The sequence below is a fragment of the Xenopus tropicalis genome, chromosome 3 (genome assembly GCF_000004195.4).
Source record: "Xenopus tropicalis strain Nigerian chromosome 3, UCB_Xtro_10.0, whole genome shotgun sequence".
Taxonomy (NCBI): Eukaryota; Metazoa; Chordata; class Amphibia; order Anura; family Pipidae; genus Xenopus; species Xenopus tropicalis.
In genome coordinates, this window is record NC_030679.2 from 41,403,760 (window position 1) to 41,425,337 (window position 21,578).

A 21,578-nucleotide genomic window follows, 5' to 3' on the forward strand; every position below is an offset into this window, starting at 1 on the left:
AAGCAAAAATTACTGCCCAGGTGCAAAGGTGATAAAAAAAAAAAAGCCCAACAGTAAGCAATAATGTGTCCACAGAATATTCCTTCTACAGTCGAAATATATTTCTTGGAAGCGTTCCACAGGCCAAAGCATTTAGGGCTATGTCAATGATCACTAGGGCTACTGCTGCACAATATTATATGGTATAGAATCTCCTACAGAAACAAGAATTTGTGTTCCTATCAATGCAATATATATGCCTTTATACTTAAATATTTCTGTAACGATAAAGGAAATCAATCAGGAGTATCAATGAATGTTCAGGTATTTATTTTCCTGATGATTCCAAGATATTAAGAAAAATATGTACTGCTGATACAATGAATATAATACCAACAACGCTGCCGATTGGTCCGTTTGCTGACTGATCTGGTTGGCAGGGCCCACTTTGACAAACCTCCCCACCCTCCCCCCCCGGAACATTTTCTGAGGACTCCCATGTATATGAGCAGTATGCATTTTTCTTCTTATCTTGGAATAATCACTACAGTAATTAAAGGGGTGGTTTACTTTCAGATTATAGCATGGCCTTTTTAATTGGTCTTTATTTTTTATTTGTATTAGTTCTTGAATTATTTGCCTTTTTCTTCAGACTCTTTCCAGCTTTTAAATGGGGGTCACTGACCCCAGCAGCCAAAAACTGTTCCTCTGATAGGCTACAGTTTTATTGTTATTTTATATTGCTTAGCTTTCTATGTAGGCCCTTCTCTATTCATATTCCTGTTCCTTTTACAAGTGACTGCCTGGTTACTAGGTTGGGCCCTAGCAACAACATTGTTACTAAAATTCCAACCTGGGGAGGTGATGATCAGAAAGCTAAATGATTCAAAAACTGCAAATAATAACAAATGAAATTGCAAGTTGCCTCAGAATAGCCTTCTTTATATCATACTAAAAGTTCATTTAAAGGTGAACAACCCCTTTTAATATAAATTTTGAAAGTTCTTAAATTATCACTCTGATCCTACATTCCATTTCTTTTAACTGAAACGGCCCAAGTGCCCCATTCCAAACATAAATTAGACCCCCCCCCCCCATTCCCATCATCCTGGTTTGGTATCATAGTAATTATACAGTTATGTTGATTGGCTCTTTCTAAATAGCTTTTGACAGACTCGCTTACTGCCAGTGGGGGGGAGGGGTGTATATTCCAAAGTAATACTTTGCATTTTATGGTTAAAGGGGAAATTAAAGGGGTGGTTGACCTTCAGGTTAACTTTTAGTATGTTTTAAAATAAAAACTTTTCATTAGTTTCCATTTTTTGCCTTCTGACTCCCTTCCAACTTTCACTGACCTTGGCAGCCAAAAAACTATCGCTCTGTGATGCTACAATTTTATTGTTACTTGTTATTACTTATCTTTCTATATAGGCCCTCTCCTATTCATATTCATGTCTCTTTTTCAAACCACTGCCTGATTGCTAGGTTAAATTGGACCCTAGCAACCAGATGGCCACTGTTAATTTCAAACTAAACAAAAAGTAAAATAATTTAAAATCCACTAATATTAAAAAATAAAGACCAATTACGACTTTTTTTAGAACACACTAAATCATACAAAAAGTTAATTGAAAGGTGAACAACCCTTTTAACTTTGTACTGTCCTAGTGGTGCACAAGGGACACATCTGCCCCCACCCTCCTCTTGTGGCCCATGGACCCAGGTGTGGAGCCTAGGGGAAGCCCACTAGAAGGGGCAGATTTGTCAAATTGTGAGATTAGAGTTTACCATAGAAGAACTCACCTTCTTCCTCTGGGATTTTTACAAGTGTATTTATCAAATGTGAACTCTAAATCTCTTTCATTGATAAATACACTTCTAAAAATCCCATAGGAATAGGAGAGTTGTTCTGTGGTAAACTCTAATCTCACATTTTCATAAATCTGCCCCTAAATGTCTCAGGGTTTGACATTTATTACATTTAAATAATTTATGAGTACAAATTTGCAAGCTTTGTCTCCAGTCACTACTTCCTCCCGACTCCTACACATTATCTTGTGTATAGACTCCTACACATGTGTATAGAGAGCACGGCTGGGGATTGTACGTGTGACATCCTGCATTATGTGGATGATAGAATGTCACTGGACTAGAAAATAGTCTTTCCTACTACCAACTGGTTGCCCCATCCCCACAGAGACCTAAGACAATATGCAGTCTTGATTTATCTTTAGTGGTTGTATATATTGCTAGAGGTTTTCAGAAAATGAAAAATAAAGTTTAAATCATTGGGGTGCCAAAATGTTAGGCACCCCCCCTTACACCCTGGGCGGGTGCTCCTCTTCAGGAAACTGCACCGCCCCAGGGGATTTCTGCAGAAGAACCTCATTGCCATCTTCTTCAAATTCTTTCATCAACTTTTGGTTCTGGCCCAGGCAGGAGCACACAGTACAGTGAAACCTGAACTTAGAAACGAAAAGTCTGCTCTTCCATTCTAGTGCGCATATACATGCCTGTGCCCGGCAACAAGAAAAAAGAAGAGGGACTTTTGCAGAAATATTCCGGGCAGGTGCAGTTTTCTGCTAACAGGAGCACCAGCCTGGGGTATCAGGTAAGTGATTGTAATCACTGGGGGGCGCCTAACATTTGGCATCCCCAGTGATTGAGATTTTAGTTATTTAATATCATTAAGCATTTTACCTTTTTCCTTCTCCAAGAGTCAGAATGTTGCAGCAGATAGAAATCTAAAGCAGATTTGCTCATTTAGTGAGGTTGCTAAATGAGCAGATCTGGGCTCAATTTGGCCACCCAGAGGCTGGGCCAAATTAGGCTGATCCGAGTGTCCATCCTCAAACCTGCCCAACTGATATCTGGCTAATTTTCAGGCAGATATTATTCTGGTAGGCCCCATACACAAGCCAATAAGTGCTGACTTGGTCTAGAGGGATTTTCTCAACAGCTTTTATTGCCCCGTGTATGGCAAGAATAAGCTGACTTGCAATTGTACTTTGTGTCTAATATCCCCCATCTCCATTTAGATTGTAAGCAGTATTGAGCAGGGCATTTTATAAATATGTTCTAATAATTGCAAATTGATTAGAAATTAGATTTCTTCTGCTGCAGTAGATGTGGGGATGTATTACATATCCATATATTAGAAGAAAACACCTTTTTTTCCTCATGTTGCAAACCTAGCAACCTGCTGTAATCATACCAGCCATAAAAGGGGTCCTTGGCTGGAGAATAATATATGATGAAGTTTACAGGGGAATTCAGTTGCTAATTCAGGATCTTGTGTTATCTCAGCACCTGAACAGTCCTGAACACGAAGGCACATGGGGCTAAAAAAAGCTACCACCTCCCTTGCTCTAGAAGGAAAAGTACCAGCCAATGGCAATGCAATAAAAAATAATGGTAAGTGAATAATGGTGAAGTGAGGCTTAATGAGTGCCATTCCTGTTCTGATGGCATTGAAGTGTATAGTGATAGCCTGCCAGGTATCCAGGGACCTGTGGCAGGTGAGTATACAAATGCCATTACTGCAGCTTCTTAGCCCCCCCCCCCTTCCTACCCTTCAATGCCTACTTCTATACCAGTCAAACGTTAGCAATAACTTGACAAAAAGGGGGTGTGGGCAACAAAAGTAAAATAAGTAAAGTACAGGGTGGGCCATTTATATGGATACACCTTAACATAATGGGAATGGATTCCCATTATATTAAGGTGTATCCATATAAATGGCCCACCCTGTACAGTGGAAGTACCATTCAGATTTACTACAAACATACAAAAGAGGACTGATCAATGCACATTCCCTGCTGGCAACTGGTTACCTATTGTACTACATGATCAGTATTATTTTTTTCTTGAAAGTGCGTAGGGTGAAACGGCAGTATAGTGAAGGAGATAGACAAGGGGGATATGGAAGTTATTGAGAGATGTCTGCTGGTCCTTAACATCAAGGATACAAAAGGGAGAGGGATTGATCAATGCATATTCCCTGGTCCCCTGCTTTCCAAGTCATTTAGATCTGTGCAAGTGGATGTATTTTCAATAATGGGTTTTTAGTCACAAAATTGTGATTATAAAATTTACAAGCCAACATAACCACGTCAAGGTATACCCCATAAGGTGGAACTAACTATTTACCTCTGCTCAAATCTTTTCAAAGGCTGGCATCTCCCCACATAGTAGCAAATCTTGGTGTCCAACTGGCAGTGACCTGGTCCTTAATATCACACTGACCACCAGTTACCTGATGATTTAAGAGACTTAACAGAGTGATTTTCTTACAAGGTTTTTTGGAAAGTGCATACGGTTTCCCCTTAGGATATCTTTGTAGTAGCTGAAGGCATCCCAAAAACAGAACAAGACAGAAGCTACTGACAGCCAGTTTAGGCTGAGATTCTCATTTCAATGTCTATAATATGTACTTTTACTTCTTGTGTGGGTGTGTCTCTTATAACTATAAATCTCGGGTTGTTTTCACTTAACGGCCCAGCACTAATGTTGAGTCGTTACGTACATTAAGGATACCAAAGCTCAGTTTTCTTAGCATTATAGTGATTCTGCAAATCCTGACCTGAGGGAATAATTACATAATGATTTCCTATTTGTGATGGGGCTGCAGTTTTGCTTCTCTGAGATGGAAATTATCAGGGGACACAACCTGGATCTCTAGGATACAAGATAATAAACACGCCTCCTGCATGTGGTGGCACATTAGCTGGGAATCCTTGCTGAATTAGTTGGTCACCAATGTCACTTATTCTACAATATAACTGTGCCTCTACCAGCCTAATAATGTGGCTAAAATTTATACTGGCAGCACCATTGTGCCACAAGTGGGCCTATTACTACATCTAAGTGATATGATAACACAGGCATGATATACTGTACCTAATTGTAAAGGTCACACCAGTTGCTTCCATGAATGCAGCTAGCTCACACCATCCCTTTGTGCCACAAAAACCATGTGGACATTTAGGGAACCCTAAATGTCAGCATAGAGTACAGGGTTCCTGAGGCAGCATGCACAGCTCTTAAACCACAAGGAAATACTGATTGAAGACTCCTGTATGGAGTTTAATAAGTGCATATTTGTGTGTGTTTTTGTGCCTATTACTGTGCCTGCTAATAGTAAGTAAAGCTTCAGGATGCCCTTCATTCAAATGGTGAAACTATGTAAGTTTCAATAAAAAAAAGTAAACCAGTAAAAGATCGCACTATTATCACATATTCACCATATTTTGCAGTGCTGTACAATAAGTGGGTGTATACACTGAACATACAGGTTACACACAAAAAAACTGATACAGGCGGTAAAGGACACCCTGCACAAAAGTGTTTACCATAGATTGAATCTCCAACCCTACAAATTGTACCATAGATTGTTTTTTCAGTCCATAGATTTCCAACCTTACAAATGTTACTATATATTGACTCTCTAGTCTCTACACATTTATCCCTATAGATCTTGTCATTTATTAGTCTTCAATTGGTAGCCCTCCAACCCTATAGATCTTACTATAGATTGTATGGTAAGCCACTATATCTTCAACCCTACAGATCTTACCATTGGATCTCCAGTCACTAAACCACCAACCCTAAGGGGCACATTTACTATGGGTCGAATCCGAGTCCGAATTGGAAAAATCCGATTTGAAAACGAACATTTTGCGACTTTTTCGTATTTTTTTGCGATTTTTTCGGCGCCTTTACGACTTTTCGGAAATTATCGCAACTTTTTAGTTACCAATACGATTTGCGCGAAAAAACGCGAGTTTTTCGTAGCCATTCCGAAAGTTGCGATTTTTTCGTAGCTTTAAAACTTGCGCGAAAAGTTGCGCTTTTTTCGTAGCGTTAAAACTTAAAAGGCGCAACGTTTCGCGCAAGTTTTAACACTACGAAAAAAATCGCAACTTTTTGCGCAAGTTTTAACGCTACGAAAAAATCGCAACTTTCGGAATGGCTACGAAAAACTCGCGTTTTTTCGCAAAAATCGTATTGGTAACGAAAAAGTCGCGTCAATTTTCCGAAAAAATCGCAAAAAACCGATCATTACGAAAAAACGCAATCGGACGCATTCGGCCCGTTCGTGGGTTAGTAAATGTGCCCCTAAGGGTAAGAACCCACGGACAGAGTTACTCACCTGTGATAGATTTCTGCTATTGTGGGCAATTAACCGCTCCAAAAAAGCTTTCCACTGGCAGCAGTCAAAGTCGCCAGTGGAAAGACCTTTGCATCGCTTCGGTAATCCAAATTTGTGCATACTTTCCTACTGCAGGCAACCGCATGCAACTTTAGTAGCTGAAGCGATGTGAAGGGCTTTCCACTGCCGACTTTTATTGTTGCTGGTGGAAACCTTTTCAGAGTGGTTAGTTGCCCGTGATAGCAGAGATCTATTGCCATGGACTAACTCGCTCTGTGTGTTCTTACCCTAAAGATCTCAGTGTCAGTGATCCCCATTTGAAAACTGGAAAGAGTCAGAAGAAGAAGGAAAATAATTCAAAAGCTATAACAATTAATAAATGAAGACCAATTGAATAGTTGCTTAAAATAGGCCATTCTATAACACAGTAAAAGTTAACTTAAAGGTTACCCACCCCATAGATTGGATCTTAAGTCGCTAGACCCAGCCTTACAGACCTTACCATAAATAGATCTGACCATAGATTGGATCTTAAATCACTAGAACTCCAACCCCATAGATTGGTCTCCAGTCACTAAACCTCCAACCCATAGATCTGACCATAAATTGGATCTTCAGTCACTAGACCTTCAACCCATAGATCTGACCATAAATTGGATCTTCAGTCACTAGACCTTCAACCCATAGATCTGACCATAAATTAGATCTTCAGTCACTAGACCTTCAACCCATAGATCTGACCATAAATTGGATCTTCAGTCACTAGACCTCCAACCCATAGATCTGACCATAATTTGGATCTTTAGTCATTAGACCTCCAACCCTTAGATCTGACCAGAAATTGGATCTTCAGTCAATAGACCTCCAACCCAATGGATTTTACCATAAATTGGATCTTTAGTCACTAAACCTCCAACCCTTCAGATCTTACTACAGACTGAATCTCCACTCACTAGACCACTAACCCTACATATTTTAACATAGGCTGCATCTCCAATCATTAGACCTCCATTCCTAAAGGTACAACTGTAGACTGGTCTCTAGTTACTATATCTCACATAACATAACAGATATAACTCAGTTTCTCTTGACAATCAGATATTGTAGAATGAAATAGGGGCCTGAGTTTATGGGTAATACAAGCAACACTATGAGGCTAAATAAATAATATGATTAATCAGCTATAAGAAATGTAACATTGTTGGACAATTGTTTCCAAGCTCTCATTCCATGGAATGTCTACACATCCCCAATTGTCAAACAGCAGCGAAGTGCTCAGTAGATTGTATGATCGCATTTGCCATCCCATTTGCTTAAATGCTGCCGTCAGGCATCCAAAGAAACACGTTGAGGTGTCAGGTAAAGATATTCCAAGCTCCACTGATGATGTGACGTTATTGTGCAATGGATTTGAGGCTGCTTTAAAAAGAAATCTCTGCACAAAATAACAACGACTTGCAATTCACAATCTGCTGGAACAGTTTTCTTGCATTTTTATATTACAAAGTGATTCTGACACTTGCAGTTTATTTTCAATGTTTTAAAATTTCAAATCAATTGTGTTTTTCATTATGATGAAAAAAGGCTATATGGGTGATTTACATAAAGGATAAGTAAACCTTAAAAAAACCACTTTTGCAATTTACATTCATTATTCATTTAACAGTGCATGCTGGTCTGTTTCTGACTATGATGTAGCCAGTGAAGTGTCAGGTGAAATATAGAGGGCTGCTCTATTGTTCTTCTGGTTTGGAAAGATGTGAGAAAAGTTATGAGGCTTCTAATGTTTTTGGGGTTGGAGCATCCCCACTTTAATTGAGGTTCTGTATATTATCAGTGCCAATTGCTTATAATATTACTTTTATGAAATGTAATGTGTTTTAAATGTGTATATTCCTCTCTCTAGTCGGCCGGTAATTCAGGTATAGCTGTTACAATTTGCTACATTAGTTGATAAATCTCAGTGCCATCTGTGGCATGTTAGAAATTCTTATGTATCAATTATAACAGCTGCCTTTAAAGGAGAAGGAAAGTAATTTTGGCATTTTACTGGCAATAGATTTGTCACATTAGTACCTAGAAAACTATATTTATTCTGCAGAAAGCATTACCATACCTGAGTATGCAGCTGTCATTTTAGCTTGGTCTTCATACATGGTCTTCCTGCTGCAGCTCTAGCCGTTGTAGCTCCAATTACACATTCCTAAGGGTGGGGGGAGTGAGTCTTATGAGGAAAGGGGAGAGAGGAGAGAACTCTGGCCCCGGGAATGAAGGATTTTTTGATAGAGGAAGTCAGATACCCTAAGAACATGTTTACAAAAAAGGAGACTAGAAATCCTGTGTGTAAGGCGCTCTGCCGGGCCGGCGCGTTCTCCTACCTTAGTTCGCGCCGGCCGGCAGACGCGCTCTGGTATGGGCCCACGCTTCCGGGTTCGGCGGGGACGGCGCGACGGTACTGCGCATGCGCGATGACGCGCGGACATGCGCAGTTGCGCGCCTTGAAGCTTTGGGCGCCATCTTTGTACAGGTTTTTAGTTCTTCCGGTTCCCTTCTGTTTTGGCGCCAAAATACTGCTATTTAAACCCCTTCCTTCAGTGTTTCATTGCCCAAGCTGGCTTCTGGTTTATTGTCAGTACCTGCTTAAGCATTTTGTTGTTGTTTTCGGTTTTGACCTTTGCCTGTACCCTGACCACGATTCCTGCTACCTGCCTCGACCTTTTGCCTGTGCCCGACTACGATTCTTGCTACCTGCCTCGACCTTTGCCTGTACCCCGACTACGATTCTGCCTTGCCTTGCCGGTACCCCGTTTTTGTCTGAACTCTGAAAGTTTGCAGGACCCCAGCTTGGACCGCAGCAGAAAGTTCCGGGGCCCCAAAAGGGCGTCGGTGAAGACCGGGAAGGGCTGGGAGTTCCTGTTATACCGTAAGAGTCAGACTTTGCATCCAGCGGTCGCACACTGGTTCCTAACTAACTTGAACGTTACACTGTGTTTCTTTTGATAGAGCAGCTTTTCTGTGAGTGCTTATGGCTGTATTTACATAGACCTTTCTGATAAAGCTTGCTTAGTTTTTACCTTTCCTTCTCATTTAATGAAACTCAGGGATTAAACTCTGAAGGGTCAAACATAAGAATGTACTTGTATTTATTGTAGAGAGCCATGATTGGCATTAGACCCTTGTTTAGCTGTTTGTTTGCTATCTAAATGTATGCCCGCTTTCAACTAGAATAGCTGCCCCCACGGATACCCAGCAGCTTATTTATGTAACCCATATTTGAGCCTCTGATGGAAACACCAAGGTTTACCAGGGAAGGGCACTATACTTCTATATGTATCTTAAAAGTAATGCATACTGGCAAGAAACGTAAAATCACTGGGTGATAAAAATTCATTAGCACCTGCAGTGACACTAATCACGAATGCATTAAAGCTCCTAAAATAAAAGTGCACCAGCCCTGGTTACTCCTGTTTAGAGTGGGACAGCACCATCTTGATGTATGTTATTGGCAACTAGGGATGCAATGAATCAAAAGATTTGGCCAAATACAAATCCCAGACCTTAATTTACTAAATTTTAAAATTTGATCAAAATACCCCCCCCCCCCAAAAAAAATCACATCAACTGAAAAAATATTGTTTCTTTCAGATGTCCAGGGCTTAAAAGTCACATGACATTAAATGGGTCACTTTTTAGTCTGACTTAGTTTTTGAAATATTTACACTTTTTTCAACTGATTCAACTTGCTAGGGTTTAAATATCTAAGTAATTGGGCAGCAGTTTGAAACTATGAATAAAAAACAGTAGGAGTGGGCCTACAAAAAGTAAGACAAATCATTAAAAATAAGTTTAAACCCTCAGACTTCATCTTTTATTTCTATATGCCAGTGCCCCTTTTCTGGTTTGCCAATTGTACCTGTTCTGCCACCTGACAGGACTATATCTGCCCCCCCAATGGCAGCTTGCTCTAGCAGGCACATACAATATCTCTCTGCCAGCACATTTCATGTAATGGAGAAACACTTGATAACTCTCTTTGCTGTCTGTTTGTCTGCCATAAGAGGCGACAGACTTCCATTCATCTTAATAACAAGCAGTTATTTGGAAATGTCCTTTTTCTCTGATAGGTGCACTGTTCTGATTCACCAAATACAGAAGCACAATTGCATGTGTTCAGGCCAGGACTTACAATGTACGCCCCTAGGCCAAAGTCTTACCGCCATGGGCATCTACAAATAGGGGCAAAGGAGGGCACTAGAAGTTTTGCATACTGTACCAACTGTCGTGGCTTACAGCTCACAACCCACTGGGTAAACAGATAGCTGTTTAAATGTCCCATGTTGCCCCACTTATCCTTAGTATTTCTCAGCTCCCTGCTCCTCAAGAGAAAATCCAAGATGGCCATGCGTTCTACTAATAAGATAGTTGCCCCTAATGAAAGGTGTGACATAACAAACTGTATAAGTTGGATGAAACTATTAGATATTTCTGTTTATGCTGAAATGTACCCCCTGCCCCCCTCCTACCTGTTGTAGCAAATGCATTGTGTAGGTTAATCTCATCTAGGTGTGTATTGTGTGTAGCCAGCCGGCTCTGTCTGGCCCTCCCCATGTAATTGCCCCTATTGTGAGGGCACACAGAGCCAGACCCCATAGTGACACAATACACATAGTTACCCCTTGTGAGAGCAGTGCTCTGTCTAGTAAATGCAATAGACTGAACTGGGCATGCTCACTAGGTGGCTTCCCATAGGCCCAGTGGGATTAGCTATGATTGGCCCCTCTGGAAGCTGCCTTTGGGTTGGCAGAAGGAGCCAAATCCTGTTTTGGTTTTACGACAGGGGCTGTTCCCTTTCTGGCTACAAAGGTGGCTGCCAAGAGTTCCAAGGAGCCTTTTGTCTGGGGTGTAACCTTAGCTACGGCAGGACCCCCTCCCCTGTGTTCCCTGGAATCTACCTTAGCTGGGGCAAGAAGATTCCCCCCAACTGTGTGTATTTCCCTATTCCCTAAGGAACAAGAGTGCAGGCTGGCTACCACCTACTGGCTTATGGGAACCTGCTGATGGCTACTTGCCATTTCTCCAATAAACGCCTCATCCTGTGATACCAACTGTTTGCTCTTTGGGTCCTGCCCTATGTCTGGGAACTCACGGCCCTGAGGTTGTGACATAATTTGGTGGCAGCGGTGGGATAGGATCCCAGGACCCAAAAGGCACCATGAGCACCCCACCTGGATTCTACGCTGACCCATTGGATCTCTTCGCTCGAATGGATTACTCCTGGACTCCAGAGATCCCTACTGATCCCAGAGAGAGGACCCTGTTCTGACTGAGATGTGAGTCACTGGGACTATCTGGGGATGAGGGGCTGGCATATGGAGTAGGGCAGTTAGTGGCAGGAGAGGCAGACCTGGAGGATGGGTACTATGTTCTGCAGCGCACCATGCACCAACCAGGTGGGAGATATTGGCACAGTCCCTATACAGTGCTCCCGCTTCCCTGTAGCTTGGCGGAATGGCACGGCCAATGGGAGAGGCTGAATTTCTGTGACTATAGCACCTTTGTGGGTAATCCAGAGGAGGAATTCCATACCCTCTATGCACAGCGCTTCTTTTATATAGGAATGAATGATACAGAGGAACGGAGGGACTGGCTTGCTGACCTGGTGTATCAGGAACTGGAATTGATAAAAGAGTATGGAAGTATCCAGGAATTGGAAAACCAACGCAAGGAAGCACTGAGGGTATGTGCACCATCTTTTTGGGGTTTTCAGCAGGCACAGCCATGTCTTGGTACTGTAGGTCCAAAAGACTTTCACTTACCCCCCAGTACAGTCAGTGCCGGGGTGGGGAAGGAACAAAAAGCTTCCCAAACAACTTTATTTTGGTCCCCAAGGGAAATCCCTGTTTGTATGGAGTCCAGTGGTTGTGTTACCCCTGTGCTGGCAGAGCCGGAGAGTGGGTGCTGCCACTTTAAAGGCTTGGCAGAGGCTGAGGCCTCCCCGAGTGAAATCCCAGTCTGTATGGAGTCCAGTGGTTGTGTTACCCCTGGGCTGGCAGAACCAGAGAGTGGGTGCTGCCACTTTAAAGGCTTGGCAGAGGCTGAGGCCTCCCCGAGTGAAATCCCAGTCTGTATGGAGTCCAGTGGTTGTGTTACCCCTGGGCTGGCAGAACCAGAGAGTGGGTGCTGCCACTTTAAAGGCTTGGCAGAGGCTGAGGCCTCCCCAAGTCAAATTCCTAATTGTGTGCAGCCTGGAGCTACTCAGTTTGAAAAAAGCTCCAAGGAGGGAAGAGATGAGGATTCCCCACTACCTGAGTTGTTGCTGGCTGGAGAGGAACAGGACCAAGAGGAAAGCATTGCTCAGCATTCCCCAATGTCTATCAGAGCAGTCAGTTCTGGGAATGGAGTAAGGGGCACCCCAAAAGCACAACGTGTAACCAGGGCAGTTGTTCCGGAAACCCCCTCTGGCAGACAACAAGGCCAGAGAATTACCCCACAGAGAAATAAAACACTGGTGAGTCCCCGTGCTGTCCCTACAATATCTCCCAGATGGAGGGGTCCCCCATTGTGTAATGTTACAGGGACCGGGGCCTTGAGAGAGGTTGGGTGGAACTTAGAATTAAAGGAAAAGCAGGGGGGTAAAAACTTTGGTAATACTCTTTGGGGTCCACTGGTCATTGGGGTCACTTGAAGATGAGTCACCTTGGCCTGACTGCTTGGGGGGGGAATACAGACTGTACCACCTGGGATTGTTCCCTTCTCCCTGGAAGGCCCCTTTATTGTCCTGGAGGCCAGAACTGTGACATTACAGGGTCGCCCATATGGAGGAGAGAGGGTTAATGATGGCCACCTGGAAATATCCCTCTTAGATCCTGTGGGTTCTGTTTACACCCCATCTTTTTATTCCTGTCTTGCCAATATGCACCCCCCCAAGGAACTAAAGACTTTTGCTTTATGGGAATTGGCTAGTGAGGCTGCTGGGAACCTGTGTAGGCCCCCAGCAGGCTCACTATTTGGGAAGGGGGAGAAATGTGACATAACAAACTGTATAAGTTGGATGAAACTATTAGATATTTCTGTTTATGCTGAAATGTACCCCCTGCCCCCCTCCTACCTGTTGTAGCAAATGCATTGTGTAGGTTAATCTCATCTAGGTGTGTATTGTGTGTAGCCAGCCGGCTCTGTCTGGCCCTCCCCATGTAATTGCCCCTATTGTGAGGGCACACAGAGCCAGACCCCATAGTGACACAATACACATAGTTACCCCTTGTGAGAGCAGTGCTCTGTCTAGTAAATGCAATAGACTGAACTGGGCATGCTCACTAGGTGGCTTCCCATAGGCCCAGTGGGATTAGCTATGATTGGCCCCTCTGGAAGCTGCCTTTGGGTTGGCAGAAGGAGCCAAATCCTGTTTTGGTTTTACGACAGGGGCTGTTCCCTTTCTGGCTACAAAGGTGGCTGCCAAGAGTTCCAAGGAGCCTTTTGTCTGGGGTGTAACCTTAGCTACGGCAGGACCCCCTCCCCTGTGTTCCCTGGAATCTACCTTAGCTGGGGCAAGAAGATTCCCCCCAACTGTGTGTATTTCCCTATTCCCTAAGGAACAAGAGTGCAGGCTGGCTACCACCTACTGGCTTATGGGAACCTGCTGATGGCTACTTGCCATTTCTCCAATAAACGCCTCATCCTGTGATACCAACTGTTTGCTCTTTGGGTCCTGCCCTATGTCTGGGAACTCACGGCCCTGAGGTTGTGACAAAAGGCACTTTAGATGTGATACAGGAAGCAAAAATATACTTAATGCTACAGCAGTTCCTGAGTACTTACACTGACTGTATTTCCTCAATGCCAGAGGACAGAAGGCACATTATGCAGGCAGGCTTCTGATTGGAGGAGCCTCCTAAACAAATGGAAAGGGACATTCATCTTAGGGGAAAAAATGAACATAAAAAAAGACTTGGAATTTAAATTGTGACTGCTAATTACAGTAACAGTGAGAGAGTATTATAAAATATGAACACTAGAGGGTGCAAGTACTAAGCCTTGTGTGGGATCAATATAAAGGTTAGGTTAACTGCTTTTCCCAATTTCTGTGATATATTCTGTATCAGGAAGTATTGCAGTACTCTAGCTCTTGCCAAACTACAAATTCCTGTAAATGGATAAGGGTACATTTCCACGGGTGGTTGAACCAGTGTTTCCTCATGCAGTGCATTTTTATGTGTTCCATTGCACACCAGCCCAAGTGCTAATTGTTATTGGCCTGCCCTTTAGATCTGTACCTGCATGAGTGGACAGCACACTGGACACAAAAAAATAGAACATTTTATTTCTTTTTCTGTGTTCCGCATTGCTGCCTGCTTATAATGGAATCTATGAGAGATGGTGTTTCCGTAATTTGCGACTATATGGATAACGAGTTTCTGGAAGATTGCTACAAGAGAGCAGGAGAGAGCTTGGAATGAGAAGGCTTAATGCTACATTCAGGGGGACAGGGAAAGGGGCTAAAGCAGTGTGTAGACATAGTATTAAGAGGCAAAATATGGGGGTAGCCGAGAGAATATACTGTACAGTGTCAAGTTACACAGTAACACAATAACAGCCTTAAGCTCATAGTCCCTGTGCAGCTGCAAGCGCATGTTGAACTCAAGCATGCCGGAGGCCTAAGGGCTCTTACACATGGGATTTCAACATGTGCCCTGTACTTATGGCACTGTACTAAATCCTTAAACACAGGTAAGACACTACATGTAGGGCTGTCCCCCAGCTTTTATTTGACCGACCTAGATCACCAGCTTTGGCGATATTACTCATTTACTGGTAATGTACTTGCTAGTACATTTGTAATAACCTTCAAACCCCCATTCATTTTTTTAAACGTTTACATATCCTTAAACTGACTGAAGTTTACTCTGTGGGGACTGTGCCGACAGGAGGTCATGTAAACACTGAACACAGATATTATTGGACTGCACTCTTTTATCTGCACTTGGTGTTTACATGTGTCTACAGCCACTAACTTCACTGTTAGAAAACTAAAGCAGAGGTCTAAGGCTCATGGCACACGTGGCACATTCTCCACTGGCATTTTCAGCTGTAGGAGAAACGCCTGAACCCGAACATGTAACCTGTCATTTGCTTTCATTGAAACCGCCTGTTGCTGCTCGTTGCAAATAGAAAGCTCTTCTGGCAGCCATACTCTTCCAGTTAATGAAAATAACTCCCTTACTCTAAACACCCTTGAAGTGATTTTTATTAGTACACTTAGCCCTTGGCACATGTTTACTGAAAGCCAGGTTCTCGCACTTGCCAGGAAACTAAGGCCAAGGCCTAAGGAACACCTTCACTTACTAAGCTGTGGTTAGGGTATAGAATGCTATGTGCTTCCTCATAATCTCTTCTGCACAACAATTTCACTTCCACTATCTTTAGTAGCAAATTTACAATAAACGCCTAAGTCCCGTAAGAAGGATTTTCCTGTGGAGGATTTCATACATATTATTTTACAGTTACCACGTTTCTTTGGCACTAGCTGAACAGGTCAAATGTTCAACACATCACACAGGCATTCCTGACTGTTACCAAACTGTAGAATATTTACAGGTAGAGCAAGAAATACATGGCTTCCAAGTTTAGCTTATTATGAGTTTAGAGTTATCATGTTTGAGAGTTTTTTTAAAGGTGAAACCAAGGATGTAAAGAACAAAAATAAATCATAATAATAAAGTATTTCCTTTTAATTGATTCGTTCAAATTATGTGGGGGGCTCCTGTTTCTTCTTTGGCATCTTAGGGAACATCCAGCTGCATTAGATCCCTGCAGCCTACTCTGCATCCAGAATCAGTGAATCCTAAACACTTTAGGTCTGTTCATTGGCTGCTTTGCAAGTCCCACCCCTCAGCCGCCCCCATTCAGCGCCCCTCTATCACCCCCCGCCGTACGAACGCGCATGCTCAAACACCCCCCCCCCCGCCGTCACGTGAACGCACATGCGCAAGTGCCAAAGTTAGAACTCCCATACGGAGCAGTGGGGAGAGGTCCCCATTGCTCCATATTGGAGCAAAATTTGAAAATTCGCCTGCGGCGGGGCGGCGTGCCTTAGTGGCCTCGCCACAAATCCGGGCCTGCCTGTGTGTGCCATACTCTGTCTGTCCTATGCTGCCTGTATGTGCTATACTCTGCCTGCCCTATGCTGCCTGTATGTGCCATACTCTCCCTGCTCTATGCTGCCTGTGTGTGCCATACTCTGCCTGCCCTATGCTGCTTGTATGTGCCATACTCTGCCTGCCCTATGCTGCTTGTATGTGCCATACTCTGCCTGCCCTATGCTGCTTGTATGTGCCATACTCTGCCTGCCCTATGCTGCTTGTATGTGCCATACTCTGCCTGTCCTATGTTGCCTGTGTGTGCCATACTCTCGCTGCCCTATGCTGCCTGTGTGTGCCATACTCTGCCTGCCCTATGCTGCATGTGGGAGGTGAACCTGGCAGGGGTTTGTTTTGGAAGTTTGTTAGCAGTTGGAAATAGCCTTTAAATGGTCCCTAAGGTGTGTAATTATATGCTGGGGGCTGCTGTGCTATCCACAGGGGATACATTTAGATTTAAGGGTGTGTCTTAATGTCATAATTTTTATTCTTTCACATATGAATGAAGGGTGATATCCCTACAGTGAGCACCAACCCTTTGGGTTTTTGATGCACTACCACCAATAATGTGGGCGTGGTTTTAAAAGCACTAGTGATAACAAGGATGCGCTTTGAAGTGGGTGCTCAAAACTGGCTTCCATTATCAGCCCTCCACCATGTAGGCCAGAAAAATTCTGGGCCTCGGTAATATAGAATTTGGACAGAACTGAGGTTGCGGATAAGAAAGCAGCCTATGTAATGATATGGTGTTCATTTATCATGGCTGCTGCTTGAAATTTTCCCACTGAGTTTACCGAATCACACGGGGTCTGTAGTGTGTAATAAGGGCATCAAAGCTGGCAATCAGGTGGTCTAAAAAAATTTTTAAAAAAACTTTTAAAAACCTTGATAAATTTGACGCCATTTTCTGCGCTCTTCATACTGCGCTCTACAAACAATAATAAAGAGTCCCGTTCTTCAGACAAATCCTGCTGGAGAGCCCACAGGTACAGCGAACGAAAGTTTGCGGAAACTCGCTAAGGCAGCGCTTTAATCTTGATGCCCGACACAGCGAGAACAACGCCCACAGCTGACCGGACACGCCCCTAAAAGGATTGTACTAGTCCGCCAGTCGTGAACGCCCCTCCCATGGGCTCGGTGAGGGCGGGGTTAGCAAAGCGGCGTCTCTGACCAGGGGTGAGCATCTGGGTTAGTACGCGGTAAGCTGCAGTGACTCCTGGGCTTGGGCTGCGCAGCCTCACCTCCGCACTGTGGGGGGTAGCCCCATTAGTTTCCTGACGCTAGGAAAGTCCACTCGGCGAAAGGCAATGGCTTTCGCCAACTTCCGCCGTATTTTGCGGCTTCCTAACTTTGAGAAAAAGCGGCTGAGGGAGTACGAGCACGTCCGGAGAGATTTGGACCCCAATCAGGTGTGGGAGATCATTGGGGAGTTGGGCGACGGTGCCTTCGGCAAGGTGTACAAGGTGAGTCATGCCTCTCATGTACCAGAAGTAAGAATACGCCTTCCTGCAAGCTTTGGGCTCTCCCATGGGGCTCTCATAGGGAGAATGGATACTGCCGGATTGGCACTACTGGGGTTCACTGGGGACTGGCCACTCGCAGCCCCTATGGAGAGGCTAAAGCTGGGAAACTAGAGCAAGTCTACCCTTTGGCTGCCAGTGGTTTCTGGGAGATGTGGTTCCGTAACAGGTGGATAGGTGAGCATCATTGCTGCGTAACATGTAGCTCTCTAGCTGTAGTGTGACCACTCCGACAATGCAGAGGATTATGGGACTTGTAGTTCTATAGGATCTAGAGAGGTGCTGGGTTTTGGATGAACGGGATGTTGCACCTTGTCCTCATATTGTTTCTCCTGTTATTGGGCACAAGTGGATCAGACGTTATTCTGGCAGATCCCAGTCACACAGGCCAATGAGAAAACATTCAAGCTCTTGCATATATGTATATGTATATATATATATATATTGGTTTGTTGTAATATTTCTGCAGCAGGATGTGGATCCTAAGCGTTTTATAGCGTTCTAATCCCCTGCATCCTCCAGCAGCCAGAGTCTCAGGGGCTTGTAGCTCAGCAGCAGCTGGAGACTGACCTGCACAGTCCAACCTGTTGGATAATGTGTAACCTGTATAATGTGTGGCACATTCATTGCCCATGCAGTGAATAATCTCACATTTATCAGTTCAGTTTGGAAGATACAAACACTGGAACTGAACAGAATATTGTACTTGGAGTTACTGGTGTAAATGCCAGGCAGAGCTATAGTGGCAGTGGGCAAAACCATTTTTTGAGTAATGAAACCATAAGTATTTTCTGACGTCTCTACCTAGGAGGGGCCCCCAACAGTTTACAGATTAACAAGATAACATACTGCCTAAGGCGTTCCCTGTCCTATGGGGTGGGGGGTAGCATAAAGGTCAACTAAGGTAAAATTTACTTTTGTACTATCTCAAGTATGCCTGGATGTAAAGTAGAGGAACTGTTAATGGAGGCATTTTAATATATTTGCAACAAATCACTGGCCTTAAGGGCGGCCTTACCCAATGTTGCATCATAAAGGGATACTGTAACCCAAAACGTTTGCTAATGTAAGGAAAAAATGGCAACGCACAGGTATAGACTGCCATTAAATTTAATGACTATTGTCATTGGGCACATGAGGTGGATTTTGTACCTAAAGTGCACACTAGATTATTTTTGGGTCAAAATCCACCTGTGTGCTTAGTGACAAGGTGGTTGGTTATGTCAGTGACCACGCATATGGGTGGTTCTATACGGTGTGAAGTGTTGTCCTGCCAAGAACACAGTGTGTGACACACTGGCTCTGATAAAACACTGCCAGAATTTGAAAGCGTTACATGTAATTTAATCTTTCTGTTTGTCTTTGAATCTTTGGTATAGTAAATGCCCCCCCCCCCCCCCCCCCCCCATGGTAGAAAAACTGGAAGACCCTCTTTCCATTGTCAGCTGACTTCCTCCCTTCCTTTGATATCCTTTTAACTTTTCACGTTGCTTGCCTATGCTTTTACATTGCTTACAATTACAACATATCCTAATAACATTGACTTCACAGATGTCTTCTTTTTGGAAGTTATTAGATGATCATACAAGATTTGGTGAGGAACTCGGAAATCAAATGTAATGTGGTGTTACTTTATGTAAAATGTTTATTTGGATAGCACTATATATTTAAATAGTCCGTGCCATACTGTAGGATATTATAAAGCATAGGGTAAAAGCAGCTAACTGGAGATTATAGAAGCATGTCTGTGTTTATGATGCATACAGGATATGCCTTTCAGGTTAGGATTCTCTATGCTTTCACCTGCGCTACAGGGTGCTGAGTACAGTAACCATTCAGCATTTGTGCCTGTAGCTAATTTTCAGAATGAGCATGTGACACTGCAAGACTGGATATTCTAGATTTGCTAGGAAAGCTAATATTTTCCATAGGACATTTTCAGATTTATAAAACATTAATGTGTGGAGCGCTGATAGTGTAGAAGTTCTAGGGGTCGGGAACTTTTTTGGCTGAGAGAGCCATAAACACCACATATTTTAAAATGTAATTCCGTGAGAGCCATACAATATGTTTGGCCGCGGATGCTGCGGGGCAAGGTAGGGTGGGTCCCAAGGCTTAGAACACGTCTTCTATCTGCCGAGCGCAGGGGCAAGGTAGGGTGGGTGCCAAGGATGCCGGATGCGATGCGGAGGAGGGTGTGGCCTGCGTTCGGCGGCTAGAAGACGTGTTCTAAGGCTTAGAACATGTCTTCTATCCACCTAGCGCAGACTACGCCCCCCGTTATTTTTTTTATTATAGATTTGGCAGCGAGCCAGATGCAGCCATCAAAAGAGCCACATCTGGCTCCCGAGCCATAGGTTCCCTACCCCTGAGTTAAAGGATGATGTTGGGAGGTATTTGTAGCCACATGCTGCTCTCCATCTCGCAAAACAGATATCTGTTGGAAGCCACTGTGGCTGTTAACAGTAGATCTACGTACATATCATGCAGTAGATCTGCTGAAACACTTTTGGGAGGCCCACACCCTGACCATTAATCATATAAATGGTCAGAACTGATCAAATGGTTCATGTGTTTATAGACATTTCATCTTTACATGTTTTTGGGATTGTTTAGTGTTTGTATATAAAATTAATGTAAATAACCCTGATTTACTTACTGACATACACACACATTTACATACTCATTAACGTCATCCAAATCGGTGACTTTGTCAATAACAATCCATCAGGATGTAAATACAAACCGTTGTTGTACCTCACTCATCCATCTAGGTGTGTCAAGGCTGCCTGGTCACGATAAAGCAAGGGAAGTGTAATCAACATTCCATTAAAGGCTTAATGAGGAATAATAGATTTTATAATACTGAAAAATCCAGTGTAATGCCTGGGAGACAGTCCCGGACTTACTGATTTAAAGATGCCTGGTACAAAACCTGACATTTTAAAGTAGTGGGCAATGTAGGATAATTTTACGTACATGCCTAGATCCCACTCATGACAGCCTTGTGTGACCACATTGTTTGCAAGCGGACAGCTCTCTCTTATGCCCAAGTTATGTCAGAAACCGCCATGGAGTGGGAGCTTACAGTTGGTGCATTGTAAGCTGTCAAAGGATAGTTGTACTCTCACACTGCTTGTCTGTTTCCTGTAATCCTTGCTGGCTGAAGTATGAAGCCATGCATATTCCCAATGTAGGTAGAAAAGGTCACAAGCTGGTTAAAAAACCACTTCTGGGGTATTGGAGTTATGAGCAGAGCATGATGGGAGTTTGTGTCTGTGGCTCTCTGCTTTTTACTGGATTAATTTTCATTGAAAAGTTTCTATATATACTTTGTTACAGTACATCCCCTAAATTTTGTGCAATGGGATTATAATTCTGCAAGATGTTGTAAAAAAGTTCATTTATAACCTCTTCTATGAAAATGAACAATGCGTTAGCCTATAATCATTGGCCGAAATGTGCGGAGCCTTAGGGGAAATGAGTGCCTTATTCATCTTTCTCTTCTTTTGTGACCCAAGATAACCTGAATTTTAGCTGTAAACAACTTGAAAACAATTGGCACCTTCCCAAGTATGCATTGTAGTTTACCAATCCTTTTCCATTACTTCAATAAAATGTGTATTTCTTTATATCATTCCATAAAATCATGATGAATCAGATATACCAGTGAGTGAGTTAATATTGTCTGACGCATTTTACGGCTACCTGCCACTTCTTCAGAGAAATATATTATTTCAAAACATAAGCAGATTAAAAAACTTTTAACCACACCCCACTCCATCTCTTAAA

General features: G+C 43.2%; 1 protein-coding gene and 1 pseudogene across 1 annotated transcript in view; both read left to right on the plus strand.

The window, feature by feature from the left end:
• The first annotated feature begins 11,253 nt into the window (after positions 1-11,253).
• Positions 11,254-13,180, plus strand: LOC105945720 (annotated as a pseudogene).
• Positions 13,181-17,490: 4,310 nt separating this feature from the next.
• The window catches only part of stk10 (serine/threonine kinase 10), a 56,230-nt gene continuing 52,142 nt past the window's right edge, over positions 17,491-21,578 (plus strand). Inside the window, exon 1 of the mRNA NM_001079155.1 lies at positions 17,491-17,729. Coding sequence (NP_001072623.1) covers positions 17,574-17,729 — 156 coding nt within the window. The 5' untranslated portion in view covers positions 17,491-17,573. The remainder of the gene's footprint in view (positions 17,730-21,578) is intronic.